The sequence below is a fragment of the Salvelinus alpinus genome, chromosome 2, assembly GCF_045679555.1.
Source record: "Salvelinus alpinus chromosome 2, SLU_Salpinus.1, whole genome shotgun sequence".
NCBI lineage: Eukaryota > Metazoa > Chordata > Actinopteri > Salmoniformes > Salmonidae > Salvelinus > Salvelinus alpinus.
Window position 1 is genome coordinate 34,677,836 of NC_092087.1, and position 24,147 is coordinate 34,701,982.

General features: G+C 42.1%; 1 protein-coding gene across 2 annotated transcripts in view; it reads left to right on the forward strand.

Moving 5' to 3' along the window:
- Window positions 1-4,086: 4,086 nt before the first annotated feature.
- Window positions 4,087-24,147, forward strand: part of LOC139559456 (S-adenosylhomocysteine hydrolase-like protein 1) — a 62,425-nt gene continuing 42,364 nt past the window's right edge. Inside the window, exon 1 of one of the 2 annotated variants that reach the window (XM_071375507.1) lies at window positions 4,087-4,530. In XM_071375507.1, the coding sequence (XP_071231608.1) occupies window positions 4,342-4,530 (189 nt within the window). In that variant the 5' untranslated portion in view covers window positions 4,087-4,341. Of the gene's footprint in view, window positions 4,531-16,459; window positions 16,708-24,147 lie in introns of those variants that run through there. The other variant, XM_071375508.1, reaches the window with a different exon arrangement.

The window sequence follows — 24,147 nt, forward strand, 5'->3', positions numbered from 1 at the left end:
AGATATGTGTTGTTTATTTGATGTATTGGTGCAGGGTTCACCCCCTGCTAAAATAAAGGTTCAATAATATAAGTCATAGTAAACTTGATATCTAACTGAATTTTTTAAATCTTCTGTAGTGCTAGAGACTGACTCAGATGACCTCTGGGAGCCAACAGCAAAGAGACCAAATTCAAGTCCTCCAGTAGAAACTGGTTCATTAAGTCAGACCACTGCTGCTGTCTCTGGCTCCACACTCACCCCGTCCGGCCATCTAGATGCGTGAAGGTTAGTGTCTTATGTAGGGAAGCTAATGATCCATCATGTATGACATTCCTGGGAGTGTGTCAACTTGTATTTTTATTACCATAGCATTTGTGTATGTTCTCTATAGTTATGTACTTGAAAATGTATAAATCTACCAATTCGGCCACTTGGAGGCCACTTGGGTACATTTGGGGAAACTCGTGAGGTACACCTGGGTGACTTCATACTAAATGATATGTAGCTCGCTCATTCTTGAAGATATCAGTCTGAAACTTTGCACTGTTGACCTCTTGTGGACAACATCTAAATGACCTCCATTCCTATCTGAATGTATGGCTTATTTTTCATGTCAAAGATGATGCAACAAAAATAAAAATAGAAAACTTGTGTTTTTTTGTTTTGTTTTATCTTTTACCAGATCTATTGTGTTATGTTCTCCTACATTAATTTCACATTTCCACAAACTTCAAAGTGTTTCCTTTCAAATAGTATCAAGAATATGCATATCATTGCTTCGGATCCTGATTTGGGTATGTCATTTTAGGCAGAAATTGAAAAGAAGGGTGTAAATAGCAATAGACAAACAACACTAAATCAATCACAAATTTGATCCAATGATTGTATATACAATTGCATTGTTTACCTCAGTCGATAGCTGCAGCTCCCGTCCATACAGCAGGCGACAGGGTGAGTACTCTGGAGGCCTGGATGCTGCTGTTGTGTGCAAAGAGAATGACCTTCAGGTTGTCCTCCCACCATTCCTGGAACCCGTCAAGGGACTTTCCCGTGGCAGTCTTGAGGGTGTGGTTGGTCCGTTCTTCCAAACCTGGAGGAGGGAGTAGGAAAGGGATATCTATTGACAATGGACGATATTGAGAAATTTCTGATTATGAACCATGGAAAAACAAAAACAAATTCTAAAAAAAACTAAAACAAACCATTGGTGACAGAACATACCCGATAACATCCGTAACTTGTTCCAGAGTTCACGACCTCGGTCACTAAAGATGACCTCAGGAGAACTGTGGGTGTTGAAGATCCATCATCATCCATCATCGCCTTAGAGGTGTCCTTGCCAGTATTGTCCTTAATGGGTATCATACAAAAGAAAATACATTTTTGGTTCCAAGCACCCTTTTTAAATGGTTTACAGAAGGGAATTTAGAGTTAAGCACGTTCTTGTCCTTTACAGACCTTAATGGGTTTTGCCTCCACCCACTTGGTAAAGTGATCGGTCGCCTTCAGACACCAGCTGTTGCCATTCCTGGATTTCGTGAAGGGTCCAATGAGGTCCACCCCTAATATATAAAGTGTTAGAGAAAAGATTACTTAATTCTTACCCGTATCTGTGTCATTCAGTATGCAGATTTTTATATTTGTAAGGATAATTTACACACAATCTATAATATTGAACTCTGCTGTGGTCAAATAAAGCAACCATTACAAAACAATTTTTCAGGGCAAAATTAGAACTGTGACACTTACCATTCATGTGCCATGGTGAAACAACTGATGGACTTCAACTCCTACGCCACAGTCTTCACCCTCTTAAACTTCTGTCAGGCAAGACAGGTACTGACCTTTAAGGTGACAAATTGAAACATTGTGTTCTCTCTGATATGACATTCATTGAAATCATAATAATTTGAGATATAATAGAATGTGATCGAGAAACAAAAGGTTATTTCACATGCCCAGCTGTCCACATCCAAAAGTTTCTCTCCTCACCACAGTGTCTGAGTAAAACCACTGCGACTCGAACAAATAATTGTAGCCTAACGGAGTGAGTGGTCACAGTGTTCTCTTGTGCGTATTTGGGAAGCTGTCCCACTCTCATCACTATCTCCCTTGCCATCTTCTCACGTCTTTTCTTGGATCTCCACACACACACACACACACACACACACACACACACACACACACACACACACACACACACACACACACACACACACACACACACACACACACACACACACAACTGTAGCATCTTGTTTACATTTCTCACGTTTTAGCCGTCCAGTTGAAGCCTTGGAAGGATCATGTTACAATGACATGGGCACAGGGGCATGTATGTACAGTCCTTTTCGTGTGGCACCAAATTAGTTGAACAGGAGAAGAGGATTTGGTTGCTTGTGGAGGGAGAGCAGGGTGGTGGGTAGAACAGCTGCAGTGACACTGATTGATTTCTCTTTCTCTGGCTCATCACTTCTTGAGACATTCAGTTTTCACTGAATGAAGTAGCCTACCCATCTCCATTTACAATTTCATGAATCAATTAAATAAATTATACTATAGCACATTCAAACATTCAATTACATTATTATTGTAGACTATAGGCTACTCCTGTATCTACCATGTACAATACCGTAATCATTGAATGAAGTAGCGTACCCATCCGCATTTACAATTTAATTTATCAATTAGATAAATAATACTAGCACATACAGTTACATTATTGTAGAATAGGCTACCCCTGTATCCAGACTATATTAGGATACCGTTATGATTTCGTTGGTCTTGTCAGGCATGATTTAAGGTCTTCGATCGAAGTTGTATGTTGTACCTCGTTTCCCTTCTTCATTGAAAAGTACTTATGCATCCCCCATTCAATTCAGCTCGAGTGTGAATGTGTAGGCCTAGTGACAGTGGAAAAATTGCACACAATGGCATGTCGAGGTAATGTATTACAATGTAAAATATGTATATCCTAAAGCAATACGTGTGTATATTTTCATGTACAATTGAATTCATCCATGAAATAAATAATACTAACACATAAAATTATGTTATTATTGTACACAGCCTACTTGACACAGTAAATCATATTGCCTATGTGCCTTCAACTCGTTAACAACAAAAATGTATTATTTTCAAATAAACCAAATTTGCTATATCAACACAGTAGGCCTAAATATTTCCTAGTGATATCACAACTTAAATATAGCCTACTTACTCCTCAATCGGATCAAAGACATCTTGGTAATTCTTCCCATCGTCTCTAAGGAAACTATCTGGGGCAGACACTCTCGAAAATTGCGTCTGCCGCTTGTAAAAAAACTAACAAATGAATGTCGCCCGCCGAGCTCTCAAATACCGTGCCAGTCTCTCACTTTATGAACGGCCACTGCTATCCAGATTCCTTGGGAGGTCCTTACCCTGAACCCTAAACTATAACCCGTAACTAACACTAAAATGAACCATTTTACATTTTTTGTTGATTGCGGAAGAGACATCCCAAGGTACCCGAATAGCACGGACCCTCTGGGAAAGCCTGTGAACTTCTCTATTCGACTGAAAGCCACTGACACAACTCTTATTGGTTGTCTGATACTGGGAACTGGTAACAACACCGTCTGTGATTGGCTAACAACATTTAGATATGTATACAGCGAGATAAGATAAGATACCATCCCATGAGGAGTTGAGGGAAAGACAGATTACCTATAGATTGGACATAATATTTTCTAGGCCATTAGCGATAACAGGAAATACACAAGCCGTAGGCTACACTATAGTTCAAGGTGGCTACATCGGAATGTCGGTTTGCACAGGAAAATCAGTACATAACTAACATTTATGGTTGAGATATAATCAATATAAATATAAACTATGCACCTTATGACTTTCAATAACATGCAGGCGTCACGCAGAGGTTAGCCACAGGGTGGTACTGTTGCCTAGGTTTATTAACACGCATGCGTCACGCAGACGTTAGTAAGGCGTTGGTCTCATGTCATGCCAGTTAGACGTTCAATGGTAGGCTACAGTCACACGTGGTACGGTTGCCTAGGCTTAATTTTGGCTCATATCACCCCCCATAGCGCACATTTTCAGGTGACGGCTATGCAAAAAGTCTACAGCTTGGTGCACGCGAAGGAACTGCGCAAGCAACCAGCCGTTTTATGACAGCAATTGCTACACTAGTTTGTAAAGATAAAATGACCAACTGATATACCAAATGGTTTCTTCAGCTGCACAAATAATTCCCTCTTCCTCAAAATAACGAACAGTTGGCAGCAACACTAATTCTGTAGCTAACTAGCTACTACCACGTTCTAACTAATTTGTTGCACGTTTTCATTATTTATCGGAATGTCGGACACTTTAGGGGACGGAAAGTTGGAGCTGAAACAAGCCAGCAAAGAAGTAAAGGAGAGCGAGAACGTGGCGGAAAAATACTCAGCCATGACAGTGAGCAAGAACAGCGAAATTGTCATGGGTGAACTGTCAGTGTCGTCCGCTGCGTTTAGTGCGGTCCCTGCTCACAAACCTGTCAAAAAGGTAAGACACATTAGCTATGTACGTATGTGTTTATTTTGCTACTTTTCTTATCTTCACATCATGTCCCATTCAGGATGTCCCATCTAAACATAACGTAATTCAATTATATTACTGACCTCGTTAGTAGCTTCTGTAATCCAACCATTTATTCTCAATGCATTTATAGTACTATTGCAGGTGTACACTTGGTGCAGTAATTTACGGTCTATGTCTGTCACCAACCCCCATAACCAGTGGTGATTTTGGCATGTACATCTTGGTGGGGCAAACACGTTTTTTAGATGCATGCCAGCAAAGCCACTACACACAACACTAAACAATACATTAATTGCACTATAACGGTGACAAACGGTGCCCACAAACGTTGGGGCCTACATAAATCTGCCCCTACAGCAGAGCTTTCTTTTCAACACCATGGAGTGAATCCTTACCACTGCTACATCTGGCTATCAGCGGAGCCTTGTCTTAGTGTATTAAGCCTCATTTACTTCCTTTTTGCTTAAACAAATGTTGTTTCTACTGACAATTGAGCTGTACAAACAATGGTATACGGGAATAATGAGCAGATTAGAGGGATTCCATAATTTCGATTAAGACATTAATGATTGAGCAAGGACGGATGTAGTCAGTATAACTTTTTGTTCAGCACGTTTGAAATGTACAGCTACAGAATTCAGAACATGGGCCGTTCTTACGGTATTCTCCCTGTACACCAAGTCAGAACCATAGGATAAATAAAGGGGACATATAAACAGACAATGAAAGCTCTTACAATATTCAATGCTTACATTTTTCTAAAACAGGATATAGGCGATGCACCACCAACAGTAGGCTAAGTTATGAGGGGGAAAGGGACCAAATTATTAAGGTGAGGCACATGGGCTTCTAACAACTTACTACACAACATACTAGATGTCGACCGATTAGGATTTTTCAATGCCGATACCGATTATTGGAGGACCAAAAAAAGTCGATACCGATTAATCGGACGATTTTATATTTTTATTTATTTATTTGTAATAATGACAATTACAACAATACTGAATGAACACTTTTATTTTAACTTAATATAATACATCAATAAAATCAATTTAGCCTCGAATAAATAATGAAACATGTTCAATTTGGTTTAAATAATGCAAAAACAGAGTGTTGGAGAAGAAAGTAAAAGTGCAATATGTGCCATGTAAAAAGCTAACGTTTAAGTTCCTTGCTCAGAACATGAGAACATCTGAAAGCTGGTGGTTCCTTTTAACATGAGTCTTCAATATTCCCAGGTAAGAAGTTTTAGGTTGTAGTTATTATAGGAATTATAGGACTATTTAACTATAACATTTGTATTTCATATACCGTTGACTGTTGGATGTTCTTATAGGCACTATAGTATTGCCAGTGTAACAGTATAGCTTCCGTCCCTCTCCTCGCCCCTACCTGGGCTCGAACCAGGGACACATCGACAACAACCACCGTCGAAGCATCGTTACCCATCGCTCCACAAAAGCCGCGGCCCTTGCAGAGCAAGGGGAACAACTACTTCAAGGTCTCAGAGCGAGTGACGTCACCGATTGAAACGCTATTAGCGCGCACCCCGCTAACTAGCTAGCCATTTCACATTGGTTACACCAGCCTAATCTCGGGAGTTGATAGGCTTGAAGTCATAAACAGCTCAATGCTTGAAGCACAGCGAAGAGCTGCTGGCAAATGCAGGAAAGTGCTGTTTGAATGAATGCTTACGAGCCTGCTGCTGCCTACCACCGCTCAGACTGCTCTATCAAATATCAAATCATATACATAATTATAACATAATAACACACAGAAATACGAGCCTTAGGTCATTAATATGGTAAAATCCGGAAACTATCATTTAGAAAACAAAACGTTTATTCTTTCAGTGAAATACGGAACCGTTCCGTATTTTATCTAACGGGTGGCATCCCTAAGTCTAAATATTGCTGTTACATTACACAACCTTCAATGTTATGTCATAATTATGTACAATTCTGGCAAATTAATTACGGTCTTTGTAAGGAAGAAATGGTCTTCACACGGTTGGCAACGAGTCAGGCGGCCCAAAATGCTGCATATACCCTGACTCTGCTTGCACGGAAAGCAAGAGAAATTACACAATTTCCCTAGTTAAAAGAAATTCATGTTAGCAGGCAATATTAACTAAATATGCAGGTTTAAAAATATATACTTGTTGATTGATTTTAAAGATGGGCATTGATGTTTATGGTTAGATACACATTGGTGCAACGACAGTGCTTTTTTTGGGAATGTGCTTGTTAAATCATCACCCGTTTGGAGAAGTAGGCTGTGATTCGATGAGAAATTAACAGGCACCGCATCGATTATATGCAACGCAGGACAAGCTAGATAAACTAGTAATATCATCAATAATGTGTAGTTAACTAGTGATTATGTTAAGATTGATTGTTTTTTATAAGATATGTTTAATGCTAGCTAGCAATTTATCTTGGCTTCTTGCTGCACTCGCGTAACAGGTGGTCAGCCTGCCACGCAATCACCTCGTGGAGTGCAATGTAATCGGCCACAATCGGTGTCCAAAAATGGCAATTACGATTGTTATGAAAACTTGACATTTTGAAAACTTGAAATTGCAGAGCGCCAAATTCAAAATACAGAAATACTCATAATAAACATTCATAAAATATACAAGTGTTATACATCAGCTTAAAGATTAACTTCTTGTTAATCCAGCCGCTGTGTCAGATTTCAAAAAGGCTTTACAGCGAAAGCATACCATGCGATTATCTGAGGACAGCGCCCCGCTTACAAAAGCATACAAACATTTTACAACCAAGTAAAGGAATTACAAAAGTCTGATATGGCGACAAAATTAATCACTTACCTTTGATGATCTTCATATGTTTGCAGTCAAAAGAGTTGTTCAATAAAGTCCCTCTTTATGTCACAAAAAGTCAGTTTTGTTGGCGCGTTTTGTTCAGTAATCCACTGGCTCAAAGGCGGTCACAACATGCAGACGAAAACATCCTAATAGTACCTGTAAAGTTTGTCGAAACATGTCAAACGATGTTTATAATTAATCCTCAGGTTGTCTATTGTATAAATAATTGATAATATTTCAACCAATAGCGTCTTCAATAGACAAGAAAAACAACGAACGGTGCGCAATCGGTCACGGGCTCAAAACAGTTCTGGTTTATTTAGAGTCCACTGAAACAATGTTTCAGAATACAAGCCTGAAACAATGTCTAAAGACTGTTGACATCTAGTGGAAGCCATAGGAACTGCAATTTGGGTCCTATCCAAATACATACTGTACAGGCATTCAATAGAAAAGTACCCACATCAAAAATATCCCACTTCCTGGATGGATTTTCCTCAGGTTTTCACCTGCCATATCAGTTCTGTTATACTCACAGACATTATTTTAACCGTTTTGGAAACTTTAGAGTGTTTTCTATCCAATACTACCATGCATATCCTAGCTTCTGGGCCTGAGTAACAGGCAGTTTACTTTGGGCACGTTTGTCATCCAAACTTCAAAATACTGCCCCCTATCCAAGAGAGGTTTTAATCGGCTATCCCGATTAATCGGTTGACCTCTACAACATACACTTAGAATTACTTTCATAGCTACAGTATATATATCTCCCTGGCATGTTACATAATTTATGCATCAGCATTCAATACATTTTTGGACTCCTTGTTGTGCTGTGCTCACTTGGAACAGGAAGGTGGCGCGGTGGTCCATTTTCTGGATTTATGGTGCTTTCAAGACAACTGAGAACTCTGGGGGGGGGGGGGGGGGGGACGACGACAAGGTCGAATCATGACGTCAGTGATCTTCAGGTTAGAGCTCTAGAAAGAGGCTTGAGTTCCCGACTTGGAATTCCGAGTTGGATGACCGTTCAAAGCGTATTTTCCCAGTCGGAGCTCTTTTTTTTCTATTTTTTCCCCCCCAGAGTTCCCAGTTGTCTTGAACTCAGTGATGTCTGGGATTTCCCAGTTCTGAGATTCCAGTTGTTTTGAACGCAGCAGAAGTCATACTGGGTTGACTATATATACAACCTTTTCTGGACCATGGTGTTAAGTGTTTATCCTTTTAAGCTCTGAAAAAGAGACCCTTAAACCCAGACATGGACTACACACCCACTCCACTGAATAGCAGGCTAGTGATTGCTTTGCAACGCTTGCAGTTAGCCACTGATTCCTTCCAAACCACTCACTGTTGAATTTGCGATTTCCAACTTGTTGTGTAATATTTGGCCGATGAGCACTTATACATTTGATCTATAATTTCTCTTCATATGACAAGGATCGAACAGTAGATTGTCGACTTGATTCGGGACGATGACTGCTTGTCTAGCTTGTTAGCTAAGATTTTGAAAGTATGATGACATGATCAGTCTAATCAAAGCTACGGTAGATATAACGTGATTTAGCATCAATGTATCTATGGCCAATGACCTTGAGCCTTGGATGGGCACTTCTAATGTAACTCTATGGCAGGACCCAAGGGGCTTGAATTTTCAAGCTATCCCTGTAGATTTTGCGGTGGGCCACCTGCAGGAACGCCCCAAATTGCTGGCCGCAATTGCACCCTTCTTTTTCCTTTCGGTTTTATACACCAGCTTCAAACTGCTGAAAATACAATATTTTTGGTTAATTAAAATATATTTCAGATGTTTAGATAATACAGTGATTCTTTACACTGCTTGTTTTGTCACTAAACTGAAATTAGGCGAACTATTCAAATTTTAGCACCCAGGAAAAGGCAAAGTGGAGAAACTTCACACACATACAAACACACCTTTAAAAAAACACAATTATAGGGGAATTTCACCCTGGCTCTGCCACGGCATATAGTCATTACTTTAATAACAACATAATTTTTTTATCATTAACAAATACATTTATGCATATCTGGTCTGGGTGGGAAAGCCTCATGCCCATTTCGTAACGGGTCCAACCTGCAATATCAGTAACACCTGCTGCAACATCACTGTACAGCTCTACCTATGTGAGTGCAACGGGCGGTAATGATTTAGGCAGGTTACCTTCGCTTCCTTGGGCACAGGGACTATGGTGGTCTGCTTGAAACATGTAGGTATTACAGACTCGGTCAGGGAGAGGTTGATAAAGTCAGTGAATACACTTGCCAGTTGGTCCGTGCATGCTTTGAGTACACGTCCTGGTAATCCGTCAGGCCCAGTGGCTTCGTGAATGTTGACCTGTTTAAAGGTCTTGCTCACATCGGCTACCAAGAGCGTTATCACACAGTCATCCGGAACACCTGGTGCTCTCATGCATGCTCCAGTGTTACTTGTCTCAAAGCGAGCATAAAAGGCATTTAGCTCGTCTGGTAGGCTTGCGTCACTGGGCAGAACACGGCTGGGTTTTCCTTTGTAGTTCGTAATAGTTTTCAAGCCCTGCCACAGCCGATGAGCATCAGAGCTGGTGTAGTAGGATTCAATCTTAATCCTGTATTGACGCTTTGTCTGTTTGATGGTTCGTCTGAGGGTGTAGCGGGATTTCTCATAAGCGTCCCGCTCCTTGAAAACGGCAGCTCTAGCCTTTAACTCGATGAGGATGTTAACTGTAATCCACGGGTTCTGTTTGGGATGTGAACGTAATGTCACTGTGTGGACGATGTCGTCGATGCACTTATTGATGAAGCCGATGACTGAGGTGGTATACTCCTCAATGCCATTGGATGAATCCCGGAACATATTTCAGTCTGTGCTAGCCAAAACAGTCCTGTAGCGTAGCATGTGCGTCATCTGACCACTTGTACGTATTGAGCGGGTCACTGGTACTTTCTACTTTAGTTTTTGCATGTAAGCAGGAATTAAGCCAATCAGTTGTGTTGTGACAAGGTAGGGTTGGTATACAGAAGATAGTCCTATTTGGTAAAAGTCCATATGGCAAGAACAGCTCAAATAAGCAAAGAGAAATGACAGTCCATCATTACTTTAAGACATGAATGTCAGTCAATCCGGAACATTACAAGAACTTTCAAAGTTTCTTCAAGTGGAGTCACAAAAACCATCAAGCTCTCATGAGGACCGCCATAGGAAAGGAAGACCCAGAGTTGCCTCTGCTGCAGAGGATAATTAGATTTACCATCTTCAGAAATTGCAGCCCAAATAAATTCTTCAAATTCTGCGTAAATCAGGCTTTCGTGGTCGAATTGCTGCAAAGAAACCACTACTAAAGGACACCAATAATAAGAAGAGACATGCTTGGGCCAAGAAACATGAGCAATGGTCATTAGACCTAAGGAAATCTGAATTTGTCTGTTGACTAAATTTGAGATTTTTGGTTCCAACCGCCGTGTCTTTGTGATACGCAGAGTAGGCGAACAGATGATCTCCGCATGTGCGGTTCCCATCGTGAAGCATGGAGGTGTGACGGTACTTTGCTGGTGACGCTGTCAGTGATTTATTTAGAATTCAAGGCACACTTAACCAGCAAGGCTACCACAGAATTCTGCAGCGATACGCCATTCCATTTGGTTTCTGCTTAGTGGGACTGTCATTTGTTTTTCAACAGGACAATGACCTCCACAATCACCCGACCTCAACCCAATTGAGATGGTTTGGATGAATTTGACCACAGAGTGAAGGAAAAGCAGCCAACAAGTGCTCAGCATATGTGGGAACTCCTTCAAGACTGTTGGAAAAGCATTCCAGGTGAAGCTGGTTGAGAGAAGAGTGTGGAAAGCTGTCATAAGGAAAAGGGTGGCTAATTTAAATAATCAAAAATATATTTGATTTGTTTAACACTTAAGGTTACTAAATGATTCCATATGTGTTATTTCATAGTTTTGATGTCTTCACAATTATTTTAAAATGTAGAAAAAACATTTAAATAAAGAAAAACCCTTTAATGAGTAGGTGTACTGACTGGTACTGTATATATTATATATATTTAAAAACAATATATGTAGGGGATTGGAAATGATGCAGCCACAACCTATCTGCAATATTAAAGCTGATCTACCCCCTGTTGAAAAAAAACTTTCGGGCAGTTTTCCGTTACTGCCACAATGACATTAAGATCATTTTGTGATACTTGGCCTGATGTTCTATCGTTAGTAAAATGTTGGTATCATGGCAACACCACTAAAACAAGCTTCTAAGTAGGCTGGATAAGGGGAATTAATAGCATCAGGCAATGATGAGCTGTATTTAGCACTGGTCAGTCAGGGGACTTCACTGTGGATGAGCCAAGGTCATGTAGCTCACACTACGGCCTATCACGTTCGATGGACAAGTGTCCCCTTCCACTGAGGTCCCCCTGCCATCTCCATGACGCCTGCCTGGATTAATCTACAGATCAGACAATCAGGGTGTTGTGTACTCAGAGCATGCGCTGACTAACTGGCAACTGTCTTCACTGACATTTTCAACCTTTCCCTGTCTGACTCTGTAATGCCAACATGTTTCAAGCAGACCACCATAGTCCCTGTGCCCAAGAACACTAAGATAACCTGCCTAAATGACTACCGACCCATAGGACTCACATCTTTAGCCATGAGTGCTTTGAAAGGCTGGTCATGGCTCACATCAACACCATTATCCCAGAAACCCTAGACCCACTCCAAATCGCGTACCGCCCCAACAGATCCACAGATGATAATCTCAATCGCACTCCACACTGTCCTTTCCCACCTGGACAACAGGAACACCTATGTGAGAATGCTGTTCATTGACTACAGCTCAGCATTCAACACCATAGTGCCCACAAAACTCATCACTAAGCTAAGGACCCTGGGACTAAACACCTCCCTCTGCAACTGGATCCTGGACTTCCTGACGGGCCGCCCCCAGGTGGTAAGGGTAGGTAACACATCCGTCACACTGCTTAGTCCCCTCCTGTACTCCTTGTTCACCCACGGTTCACAACAACCTCTCCCTCAATGTGAGCAAGACAAATGAGCTGATCGTGGACTACAGGAAAAAGCGTCCCGAACAGGCCCCCATTAACATCGAACGGGGCTGTAGTGGAGCGGGTCGAGAGCTTCAAATTCCTTGGTGTCCACATCACCAATTAACTATCATTGTCCAAACACACCAAGACAGTCGTGAAGAGGGAACAACAACACCTTTTCCCTCTCAGGACACTGAAAAGATTTGGCATGGGTCCCCAGATCCTCAAAAAGTTCCTCAGCTGCACCATCGAGAGCATTCTGACCGGTTGCATCACCGCATGGTATGGCAACTGCTTGACATCTGACCATAAGGCGCTACCGAGGGTAGTGCGTACGGCCCAGTACATCACTGGGGCCAAGCTTCCTACCATCAGAGGAAAGCTCAAAACATTGTCAAAGACTCCAGTCACCCAAGTCATAACCTGTTCTCTCTGCTACCGCACGGCAAGCAGTACCGGAGCGCCAAGTCTAGGACCAAATGGCTCCTTAACAGCTTAACAACATCAAATGGCCACCCGGACTATTTATATTGACCTCCCCTCTCCATTTGTTTTTACACTGCTGCTACTCGCTGTTTATTCTGTATGCATAGTCACTTTACCCCTTCCTACATGTACAAATTACCTCAACTAATCTGTACCCCCGCACATTGACTCGGTACCGGTACCCCCTGTATATAGCCTCGCTATTGTTATTTTATTGTTATTTTTTACTTTAGTTTATTTACTTTAGTTTATTTAAATCGGCATGGCCGATTAATTAGTGGCGATTTTCAAGTTTTCATAACAATCAGTAATCTGCATTTTGGACGCTGATTATGGCCGATTACATTGCAATCCATGAGGAAACTGCGTGGCAGGCTGACCACCTGTTACGTGAGTGCAGCGTCAAAAGGACCTTGTGGCAGCAAGGAGCCAAGGTAAGTTGCTCGCTAGCATTAAACATATCTTATAAAAAAACTATCGATCTTCACATAATTACTAGTTAACTACACATGGTTGATGATATTACTAGGTTAACTAGCTTGTCCTACGTTGCATATAATCAATGCGGTGCCTGTTAATTTGTCATCCAATCACAGCCTAATTCAACTTCGCCAAATGGGTGATGATTTAACAAAAGCGCATTTGCGGAAAAAAAGCACATTCGTTGCACAAATGTACCTAACCATAAACATCAATGCCTTTCTTAAAATAATTGCACAGAAGTATATATTTTTAAACCTGCATATTTAGTTAAAATAAATGCATGTTAGCAGGCAATATTAACTAGGGTAATTGTGTCACTTCTCTTGCGTTCAGTGCAAGCAGAGTCAGGATATATGCAACAGTTTGGGCTCGTTGCGAACTGTTTCTTCCTAACAAAGACCGTAATAAATTTGCCAGAAATGTACAGAATTATGACATAACATTGAAGATTGTGCAATGTAACAGCAATATTTAGACTTAGGGTTTCCACCCGTTTGACAAAATACGGAATGGTTCCGTATTTCACTGAAAAAATAAACGTTTTGTTTTCTAAATTATAGTTTCCGGATTTGACCATATACATTTTTTGTTTTCTAAATTATAGTTTCCGGATTTGACCATATTAATGACCAAAGGCTCGTATTTCTGTGTGTTTATTATAAGTCTATGATTTGATATTTGATAGAGCAGTCTGAGCGGTGGTAGGCAGCAGCAGGCTTGTAAGCATTCATTCAAACAGCACTTTACTGCGTTTGCGAGCAGCTCTTCGCAATGCTTGAAGCACAATGCTGTTTATGACTTCAAGCCTATCAACTCCCGAGATTAGGCTGGCAATACTAAAGTGCCTATAAGAACATCCAATAGTCAAAAGTATATGAAATACAAATGGTATAGAGAGAAATAGTTGACGCGTCATAATTCCTATAATAACTACAACCTAAAACTTCTTGACTGGGAATATTGAACCACCAGCTTTCATATGTTCTCATGTTCTGAGCAAGGAACTTAAACATTAGCTTTTTTACATGGCACATATTGCACTTTTACTTTCTTCTCCAACACTGTTTTTGCGTTATTTAAACCAAATTGAACATGTTTCATTATTTATTTGAGACTAAATAAATGTTATTTATGTATTATGTTATGTTAAAATAAGAGTTCATTGTTCCTTCAGTATTGATGTAATTGTCATTATTACAAATATATATATATATATATAAAATCGGCCGATTAATCGGTATCAGCTTTTTTTGGCCCTCCAATAATCGGTATCGGTGTTGAAAAATCATAATCGGTGGAGCTCTAATCAAAACACCAATAGTGCTAGGCTGTGAGAAATATCACTGATATAATTATTCTGAAGGAAAGCTTCTAAGAACTAGTGTTGCACGGTATACTGGTAATATCATGTTACTAAGATGTCATGATACTTATGGTCCCAACATTTTAGGATACCGTAGTATTTCATATGATATTACCACATTTTCCGGCCCTACTGATCTAAAGAACCTGTTATAAGCGTCTGTTAGAAAATGTTCATAAATTCAGTTACATTTTTGAAGTAACAGACACTTACATGGCAGTTGGATATTACCCAGTGAAGCATGAAGTGTGCTTAAATAAAAGTTCCCTTTGGTGTGGTAGTACGTTTTATTATGGTTTATATTGTAATGAGGTCACTGGGGTCACTGCTGATCCTCATCGTAGAGGAGCATGGTGACTTATGGGGGCGTTTGCTTGGCGGCCAGGTGCGGGCCAGGTGCGCCTCTTCAACCTCAGGAGGCTGAAGAAATTCGGCTTGTCACCAAAAGCACTCACAAACGTCTACAGATGCACAATCGAGAGCATCCTGTCGGGCTGTATCACCGCCTGGTACGGCAACTGCTCCGCCCACAACCGTAAGGCTCTCCAGAGGGTAGTGAGGTCTGCAGAACGCATCACCGGGGGCAAACTACCTGCCCTCCAGGACACCTACACCACCCGATGTCACAGGAAGGCCATAAAGATCATCAAGGACAACAACCACCCAAGCCACTGCCTGTTCACCCCGCTATCATCCAGAAGGCGAGGTCAGTACAGGTGCATCAAAGCAGGGACCGAGAGACTGAAAAACAGCTTCTATCTCAAGGCCATCAGACTGTTAAACAGCCACCACTAACATTTAGCGGCCGCTGCCAACATACTGACTCAACTCCAGCCATTTTAAAAATGGGAATTGATGGAAATTATGTAAAAATGTACCACTAGCCACTTTAAACAATGCCACTTAATATAATGTTTACATACTCTACATTACCCATCTCATATGTATATGTATATACTGTACTCTATATCATCTACTGCATCTTGCCATCTTTATGTAATACATGTACCACTAGCCACTTTAAACTATGCCACTTTATGTTTACATACCCTACAGTACTCATCTCATATGTATATACCGTACTCTATACCATCTACTGCATCTTGCCTATGCCGTTCTGTACCATCACTCATTCATATATCTTTATGTACATATTCTTTATCCCTTTACACTTGTGTGTATAAGGTAGTAGTTGTGGAATTGTTAGGTTAGATTACTTGTTGTTATTACTGCATTGTCGGAACTAGAAGCACAAGCATTTCGCTACACTCGCATTAACATCTGCTAACCATGTGTATGTGACTAATAAAATTTGATTTGATTTGATTTGGGTACTATTGACTAATGGAATTAAATGGCTAATGACTGACTGCTCATTCTAAAACCACACTGGTGGTGTAAGCAGGATGGGTCAGAATAGTGGGTATTTTTAGGCTGGACCATATCGGTGGGCCTGGTCAGATCTGCTGCAGTGCTTTTAGGCTTATGGAAACAGGCTTTAATTCCCTTTCAATCCTTTTTATTAGCCAATGACCTCAGGCTCAATTAGCAAGCAGCCACTGCCAGGATTTCACTGGATGGAAAGGGGCACAAAACTTACAAAATCGAAGGGAATGGAACATTAGCAGAGAGACTGTGAGAGGGAACAGATCCAGACTGAGACAATATTGCAAACAGGGAAACGACTCAAGTAAAGGACAGAAGGAGAGAGGAGGGAAGCGGATTAGTCAGGTGGCTGATGGTGGGGGCTATGGTACGGCCCTCTTTTGCCCTCCTGGAGTGGATATTGCTATGATAACAGATGCTGAATGTAACAGCCAGGAGAAGAGCTTGAGCACTGGTGAGGGATGGATGTAGAGCCTGTACTGCAAGTGTGAGGTATGGAGCTACAAGCGGGAGCCATGGCTCAGGCACACAGACACAGGGTGAGTGAGAGGGTGAGGAGTAGTTCTGAGCACTGTTCCATAAAAACCCTCTATGACTGAGCCATGCAGCCTGACCGTGTCTCACTTAGGAAGATAAAATAATCTGTCATTTTTTTTTATTTGCCTTTTTTTCCAGCTCAGTTAATTTTTTTTCAAAAGGTTGTGAACTTTCAACACCCTTAAGGTGATATGAGTCACATTGTAGCAAAGTTACAATGCAAGCATTGTAATGCTAACTTGCTCAGTTATATTGGTAAGGTAGATCGAGAATCTCCCCTCTAAGCATATGCTGTCAAATGTTTTTCTTTGCTGTTGATAGAGGTCAGCTTTCTGAAAGAGGATTATGGATTTGTACTGAATTTTGCTGTTGTGCAGTCCCGGTTCTCTACAAAAATGAAGTGGATAATTGACTGAATGCAATAGGGCAGGGGTAGGCAACTAGATTTAAACTGCGGGCTGGAACATAATTATAATCATTTGCACACTGCAAATTGAACACAAGTAAGCCCAAAAAGAGATTATATTTGAAAATAATAATTTCATAACTTGATTACATTGACACGATCACATCTATTTTTATTTGTGGGAATACTTGGTAACAGATTTCCTAAATTAGACAAAAATTCAGCAAAATATTTCTTTATGTATTTGTTAGGGGCCTCCCAAAAATCACTTAATAAGGGCCGGTATTGGCCCGCGGGCCGCCTATTGCCGACCCCCCTGCAATAGAGAGTATTATGGTGGAAACAGTTCTTATAGCCGACAAGAACTTTCGAACGCCAGATTGGCAGTTACCTCAATTCCGGCTTCAACTTAGACTCATCTGCCCTGGGCTTTTTCTGTAATTACAATCCAATTTTCAGGGTAGCAAGAGGAAACGCCTGTGTTAGAGGCAAGAGAGGGGGAGTTCTGGTGAGATTAAAGCAAAGGTAAAACTGGCTACCTCTTCCCTCTAGTCTATTGGCCAATGTACAGTCACTTGATCATAATATGAATGACCTCCGATTGCGCATTTGCTACTAACGGAACTTGCGTAACTGCAAATATTCTCTGCTTTTCTGAAACATGGCTTTTGAACAAGATATCCGCCATGGCAATCCAACTCGATGGATTCTCCATTCTCCGAGCGGACATGACAGTGAAGTCAGGGAAATCGAGAGAGGAAGAGGGGTTTGCCTCTTCATCAACAACAATATGGTGTGCTGACTCGAGCGCAGTGGACCCATTGTTCACTCATCTTCGAATACCTGATGGTCAAATGCCGACCCTTCTACCTCCCGAGGGAATTTTAAGCTGTTATTGACTGTTGTATACATTCCACATTCCATTACATTTAACGAACTGTACAAGGCTATAAACAAGCAGGAAAACTTGCACCCGGAGGCTGCTTTCCTTGTTGCCAGCAATTTTAATTATGCGTCATTAAGACACGTGATGCCCAACTTCCATCAACATGCTTTCTTTGCCACTAGTGGTGATAAAGTCCGAGACTACTGTTACTCTACCCACAAGCAGGCATACAAGGCCCTCCCTCGTCCCCCATTCGGCAAATCGGATCATGACTCCGTACTCCTGCTTCCTGTTTACAAGCAGAAGCTCAAACAGGAAGTACCCATAACTCTCACCTTTGAGAAATGGTCATCAGAATCAGAGATTATGCTACAGGACTGCTTTTGCTAGCTCTGACTGAAATATGTTCTGAGGTGCCGCCGATAGCATCGACGATCTAACAACCTCCGTCACTGGCGACATTAGGAAATGCATCATTGAGGTTGTCCCCACTGTGATGGTTTACTGCTTCCTCAATCAAAGCCCTGGATTAAAGATGCACTGCAGAAATCTCTCCACCATTTCCTGGTTGCTAAGGTTGCTAAAATTCTAATAGTTCGCCTAATTTCAGTTTGTGACAAAGGCAAGCATAGTGTAGAGAATCGTTGTTCCTTCTAAACCACTGTGAAATATATATTTTCCATAACCAACAATATTGTATTTTCAGCTGTTTGAATCTGATGTCCAAACCGAAAGTAAAAGATGCAAAAACGAAACTTAAGAACAGGAAGTATAGAAATAATGCTTATAGAACAGATTTACCGCTTCTTAAACTTGCTTTCAATAAGAATGACAGATCTATAACTCACATTTCTGTGATTTTGGTCTGCTCGCCCAAAAAGTTACAAAATGCAGCTTTAACACAGAGGTTGTCGCTAAACTAAAGGACAGGGCTAACGCACATAAGGCTATCGCAGACAACCCTGAGGCTACTGCTGAGGACAGGAACAAGTACAAGAAGTCCTGCTACGACCTCCGCAGAGTCCTCAAACGAGCAAAGGGACAATACAGAACCTAGGAGGCTCATGGTTCTCACCCCCTTCCATAGACTTACACAGTAATTATGACGTACTCCAGCTTATCGGAGCTCTTGCAGCATGAACTGGCATGTTGCCCACCCAATCAAAGGATCAGAGAATGAATCTAGTACTGAAAGCCTAAGATGCAGCTAGCTAGCACTGTAGTGCAATTTTTTTTGTGAATGGTTGACTGAAATTATAGTGGATTTATCGGTGGTGACAGTTTCCTATCCTCGGTGCAGTGGGCAGCTGGGAGGAGGTGCTCTTATTCTCCATGGACTTTAGTGTCCCAGAACTTTTTGGAGTTTGTGTTGCAGGAAGCTAATTTCTGCTTGAAAAAGCTAGCCTTGGCTTTTCTAACTGCCTGTGTATATTGGTTTCCAACTTCCCTGAAAAGTTGCATATCACGGGGGCTGTTCGATGCTAATGCAGAAAGCCACAGGATGTTTTTGTGTTGGTTAAGGGCAGTCAGGTCTGGAGAGAACCAAGGGCTATATATGTTCCTGGTTCTAAATTTCTTGAATGGGGCATGCTTGTTTAAGATGGTGAGGAAGGCATTTAAAAATTAAAAATAAACAGGCATCCTCTACTGACGGGATGAGGTCAATATCCTTCCAGGATACCCGGGCCAGGTCGATTAGAAAGGCCTGCTCGCTGAAGTGTTTCAGGGAGCGTTTGACAGTGATGAGTGGAGGTCATTTGATCGCTGACCCATTACGGATGCAGGCAATGAGGCAGTGATCAAGGTGTATTTAGAGGGCAAGTTGGTTAGGATGATATCTATTAGGGTGCCCGTGTTTACGGCTTTGGGGTGGTACCTGGTAGGTTCATTGATAATTTGTGTGAGATTGAGGGCATCAAGCTTAGATTGTAGGATGGCTGGGGTGTTAAGCATGTCCCAGTTTAGGTCACCTAGTAGCACGAGCTCTGAAGATAGATGGGGGCAATCAGTTCACATATGGTGTCCAGAGCACAGCTGGGGGCAGAGGGTGGTCTATAGCAGGCGGCAACGGTGAGAGACTTGTTATTAGAGAGGTGGATTTTTAAAAGTAGAAGTTCAAATTGTTTGGGTACAGACCTGGATAGTAGGCAGAACTCTGCAGGCTATCTCTGCAGTAGATTGCAACACCGCCCCCTTTGGCCGTTCTATCTTGTCTGGAAATGTTGTAGTTAGGGATGGAGATTTCAGAGTTTTTGGTGGTCTTCCTAAGCCAGGATTCAGACACGGCTAGGACATCCGGGTTGGCAGAGTGTGCTAAAGCAGTGAATAAAACAAACTTAGGGAAGAGGCTTCTAATTTTAACATGCATGAAACCAAGGCTATTACGGTTACCGAATTCATCAAAAGAGAACGCCTGGGGAATAGGAGTGGAGCTAGGCACTGCAGGGCCTGGATTCAGAGGAGGAGTATGATAAGGGTATGGCTAAAAGCTATGAGAATTGGTCATCTAGGACTTCCGGAACAGAGAGTAAAAGGAGCAGGTTTCTGGGGGCGATAAAATAGTGAAGGTATAATGTACAGACAAAGGTATGGTAGGATGTGAATACAGTGGAGGTAAACCTAGGCATTGAGTGATGATGAGAGAGATATTGTCTCTGGAAACATCATTGAAACCAGGTGATGTCATCGCATGTGTGGGTGGTGGAACTGAAAGCTTGGATAAGGTATAATGAGCAGGGCTAGAGGCTCTACAGTGAAATAAGCCAATAAACACTAACCAGAACAGCAATGGACAAGGCATATTGACATTAAGGAGAGGCATGCTTAGCCGAGTGATCATAAGGGTCCAGTGAGTAGTGAGGTTGGTTGGGGTCCCGGCGATTCAGACAGCTAGCCGGGCCATGGGTAGCAAGCTGGCAAAAAAAATCCAATTGGCAAAATAGTTATAGTTATAGTGGCCCAAGAAAATTGTCTGATAGACCTATTCAGATAGCAGCCGATAAGACAGCTAACGATTAGCGGGCCGCAGATGGGCGTTCAGGTTATGTCGCGACGGAGAGGCCAGTTGGATAACTCGGTAGTCCAGTCGTGAAGGTCCGATGGTGCTCCGCATTGGCAGTAAAACGGGTCCGGATAGGTGATTGTAGCCCAGGAGTGGCTGATGGAACTCTTCAGCTGGCTAGCTCCGGAATAATTGATGTTTGCTCAGGGACCGACGTTAGCCAATAGTCACTCGGATAGCAGCTAGCTAGTTGCAAGATCCAGGTGTAAATGTCCAGAGCTTGCGGTAGAAATTCGGGGATATGGAGAGAAAATAGGTCCGGTATGCTCTGGTCTGAGTCGCGTTGTACAAAACTGGCGATAGCTTTTCGAGCTAAAGGATAGCTGATGACCGCCTACCGTGGTTAGCTGAATACTAACGTTAGCCAGTGAACTGGCTAACTTCTGGCTAGCTTCTGTTGTGGATTTCAGATTTGAGGTGAAAAACACTTTTTTAATTTTTTTTATTGGTGAGGCGGGTTGCAGGAGAGTGTTTTGAAGTTGAGTTTTTAGAAAAAAATATATAAAAAGATATGCGAAGAAAATATGTAAATATATATACATGGGACACGACAAGACGAGGACAAAGGACGTCTGACTGCTATGCCATCTTGGAATAAACAATGTATAGCAGTTATGATATGACATGGTTTGGCTTGGAAAGTTTTTTTTGTCTGGTCACTTACAGCTAATGTGTTGTGCATTGAAGTCCACAAGCGACGGGACAAGGTGAGTGGAGGAGAGCACATGACGTTAGATGTGAGAAGGAATACAACGTGGCTGCTATGAAATTGAACTGTGTTTATTCGTGATCAGGGGTGTATTCATTCCGCCGATTCTGTTGAAAATAACATTCTTAAAAGGAAGCTGAACAAAACAGGGATGAACATACCTGAATTTGTCCAATAAAAACTATTTTGCAACTGTTGGACTAATGATTGCACCCTGTATCAGCTAGATGCAGGCAAGAGTGTGCAATCCGGTATTGAATGTTTCACTGTTTGTCCATGTGTCACTGTCACCTCATATTTTTCTCTCGACCTGTTTGCACCAACGTTTGTAACTTTCATTCATAGGCTAGGTTGTAGCAACCTCATGATGGGTATAGGGAAAATTTGAGTATCATGTAGTAGCCTAAACCTATTGCTGTTACATTGAACTGATTGAATTGAAAATGAATGAGCCATCCAATAAACTGGCCATGCTCATGAAGAAAAAATGATTGCCCTCCCTCATCTTAAACGGCACTGACCGCCACTGGTATAGGAATAAGGTGGAATGATATTACACAGGCTCCGCCGCATGTGGCAGGGGCTCCAGTCCATTACGGATTACAAAGGAAGAACCAGGCATGATCTGCCCAATGATGCCTTCTACCAGACGAACTCAATGCATTTTATACATGCGTCGACAATAAACACTGTGTTGTGTGTGAAGGCCTCACCGACCCAGAGGACTGGGTGATCTCGCTCTCCAAGGCCGACTTGAGTAAGGGCTTTAATCAGGTCAACACGCGCAAGGCCACAGGGCCAGACTGTATTCCGGAGCATGTTCTCAGAGCATGCACAGAACAGCTGGCAGGCATATTACTTGTCATTTTCATCCTCTCCTTGTCCCAGTCTGTAATCCCCACATGTTTTAAACTGACCACCATAATTCCTGTTCCAAAGAACTTGTAAGGCTTCATGCCACAATGACTACCGCCCTGTAGGGCTCACATCTGTAATCAGGCACACATCAACTCCATCATCCCAGACACCCTAGACCCACAATTTGCATACCCACCCAACAGATCGATAGACAATCTCAATTGGACTCCACATTGCCCTCACCCAACTAGATAAGAGGAATAGCTATGCGAGTATGCTGTTCGTTGACTACAGCTCAGCGTTCAATACCATTATCCCCTCCAAGGTTGTCACCAAGCTTAGGACCTGGGACTGAACACCTCCCTCTGCAACTGGATCATGGACTGTCGGACCGTCCCCAAATGGTGAGGGTAAGCAACATCACCTCTGCCACGTTGACCCTCAACACGGGGGCCCAACAGGGATGTGTGCTTAGTTCCCTCCTATACTCCCTGTTCACCCACGACTGCGTGACCACGCACGACTCCAACAACAACCTCTCCATCAACATCACTAAGGCAAAGGAGCTGATCGTGGACTACAGGAAATGGGGGGGGGGGGGGGGTGGTACGCCCCCATCCACATTGCTGGGGCTGTAGTGGAGTGGGTCGAGAGCTTCAAGTTCCTTGGTGTCCAAATCAAAAAGGACTTAAAGTGGTTCACATACATGCGCAAAGTAGTGACGAAGGCGCGGGTTCTACAGCTGCACCATTGAGAGAATCTTGACTTGCTGCATCACTGCTCGGTGTTTGGTAACAGCACTGCCCTCGATCACATGGTGATACAGAGGGTGGTGTGGACAGCCAGGAACATCACTGGGGCCGAGCTCCCTGACATCCATGACCTCTTTCAGGCAGTGTGAAAGGAAGCCCTGAAATTGTTATACTAAAGCCATAAACTGTTTGGGGAAGGGGTACTGGTGACTCCACACACACTCTGAAATACAATCATCATATACATTATGCTGCTACTACTCTATCAGATATCCCGATGCCTAGTCACCGTACTCCTATACATATCTACCTCTATCACTCCAGTATCCCTGCACATTGTAAATATTATAGCTTCTTACTTTCTCTTGTTTTTCTTATTTTTATTTGTGTGTTTTTTGGTTTTTGTACGATATTGATTACTCCATTGTTGGGTTTTGAGCTTGCAAGAAAGGCATTTTACTGTACTAAAAAATTTGTTGACTTGAAATTAAAGCAAATCTAGGGGACGGAGGTAGCATGTCTTGTGTATGCCAAGTAGTAAAACGGACACAGTCACCTCAGCATCACACGCTTACACATACTGTAGACCTTTACAACAACGCACGGACCAAGAAAACAATCAATCTCTTTGTACACAGTGCTCTGGCAGAGTGCCTCTGGACTTTGAGCCCTGGTTCTTTTCAATGCTGAGACTGTGTTCTGTTTCAGTTGTGGCTTAATTTAAGAAAGGTTTGAGCTTGTGCACAGCATTCCAAAGTAAATGCAGAAAC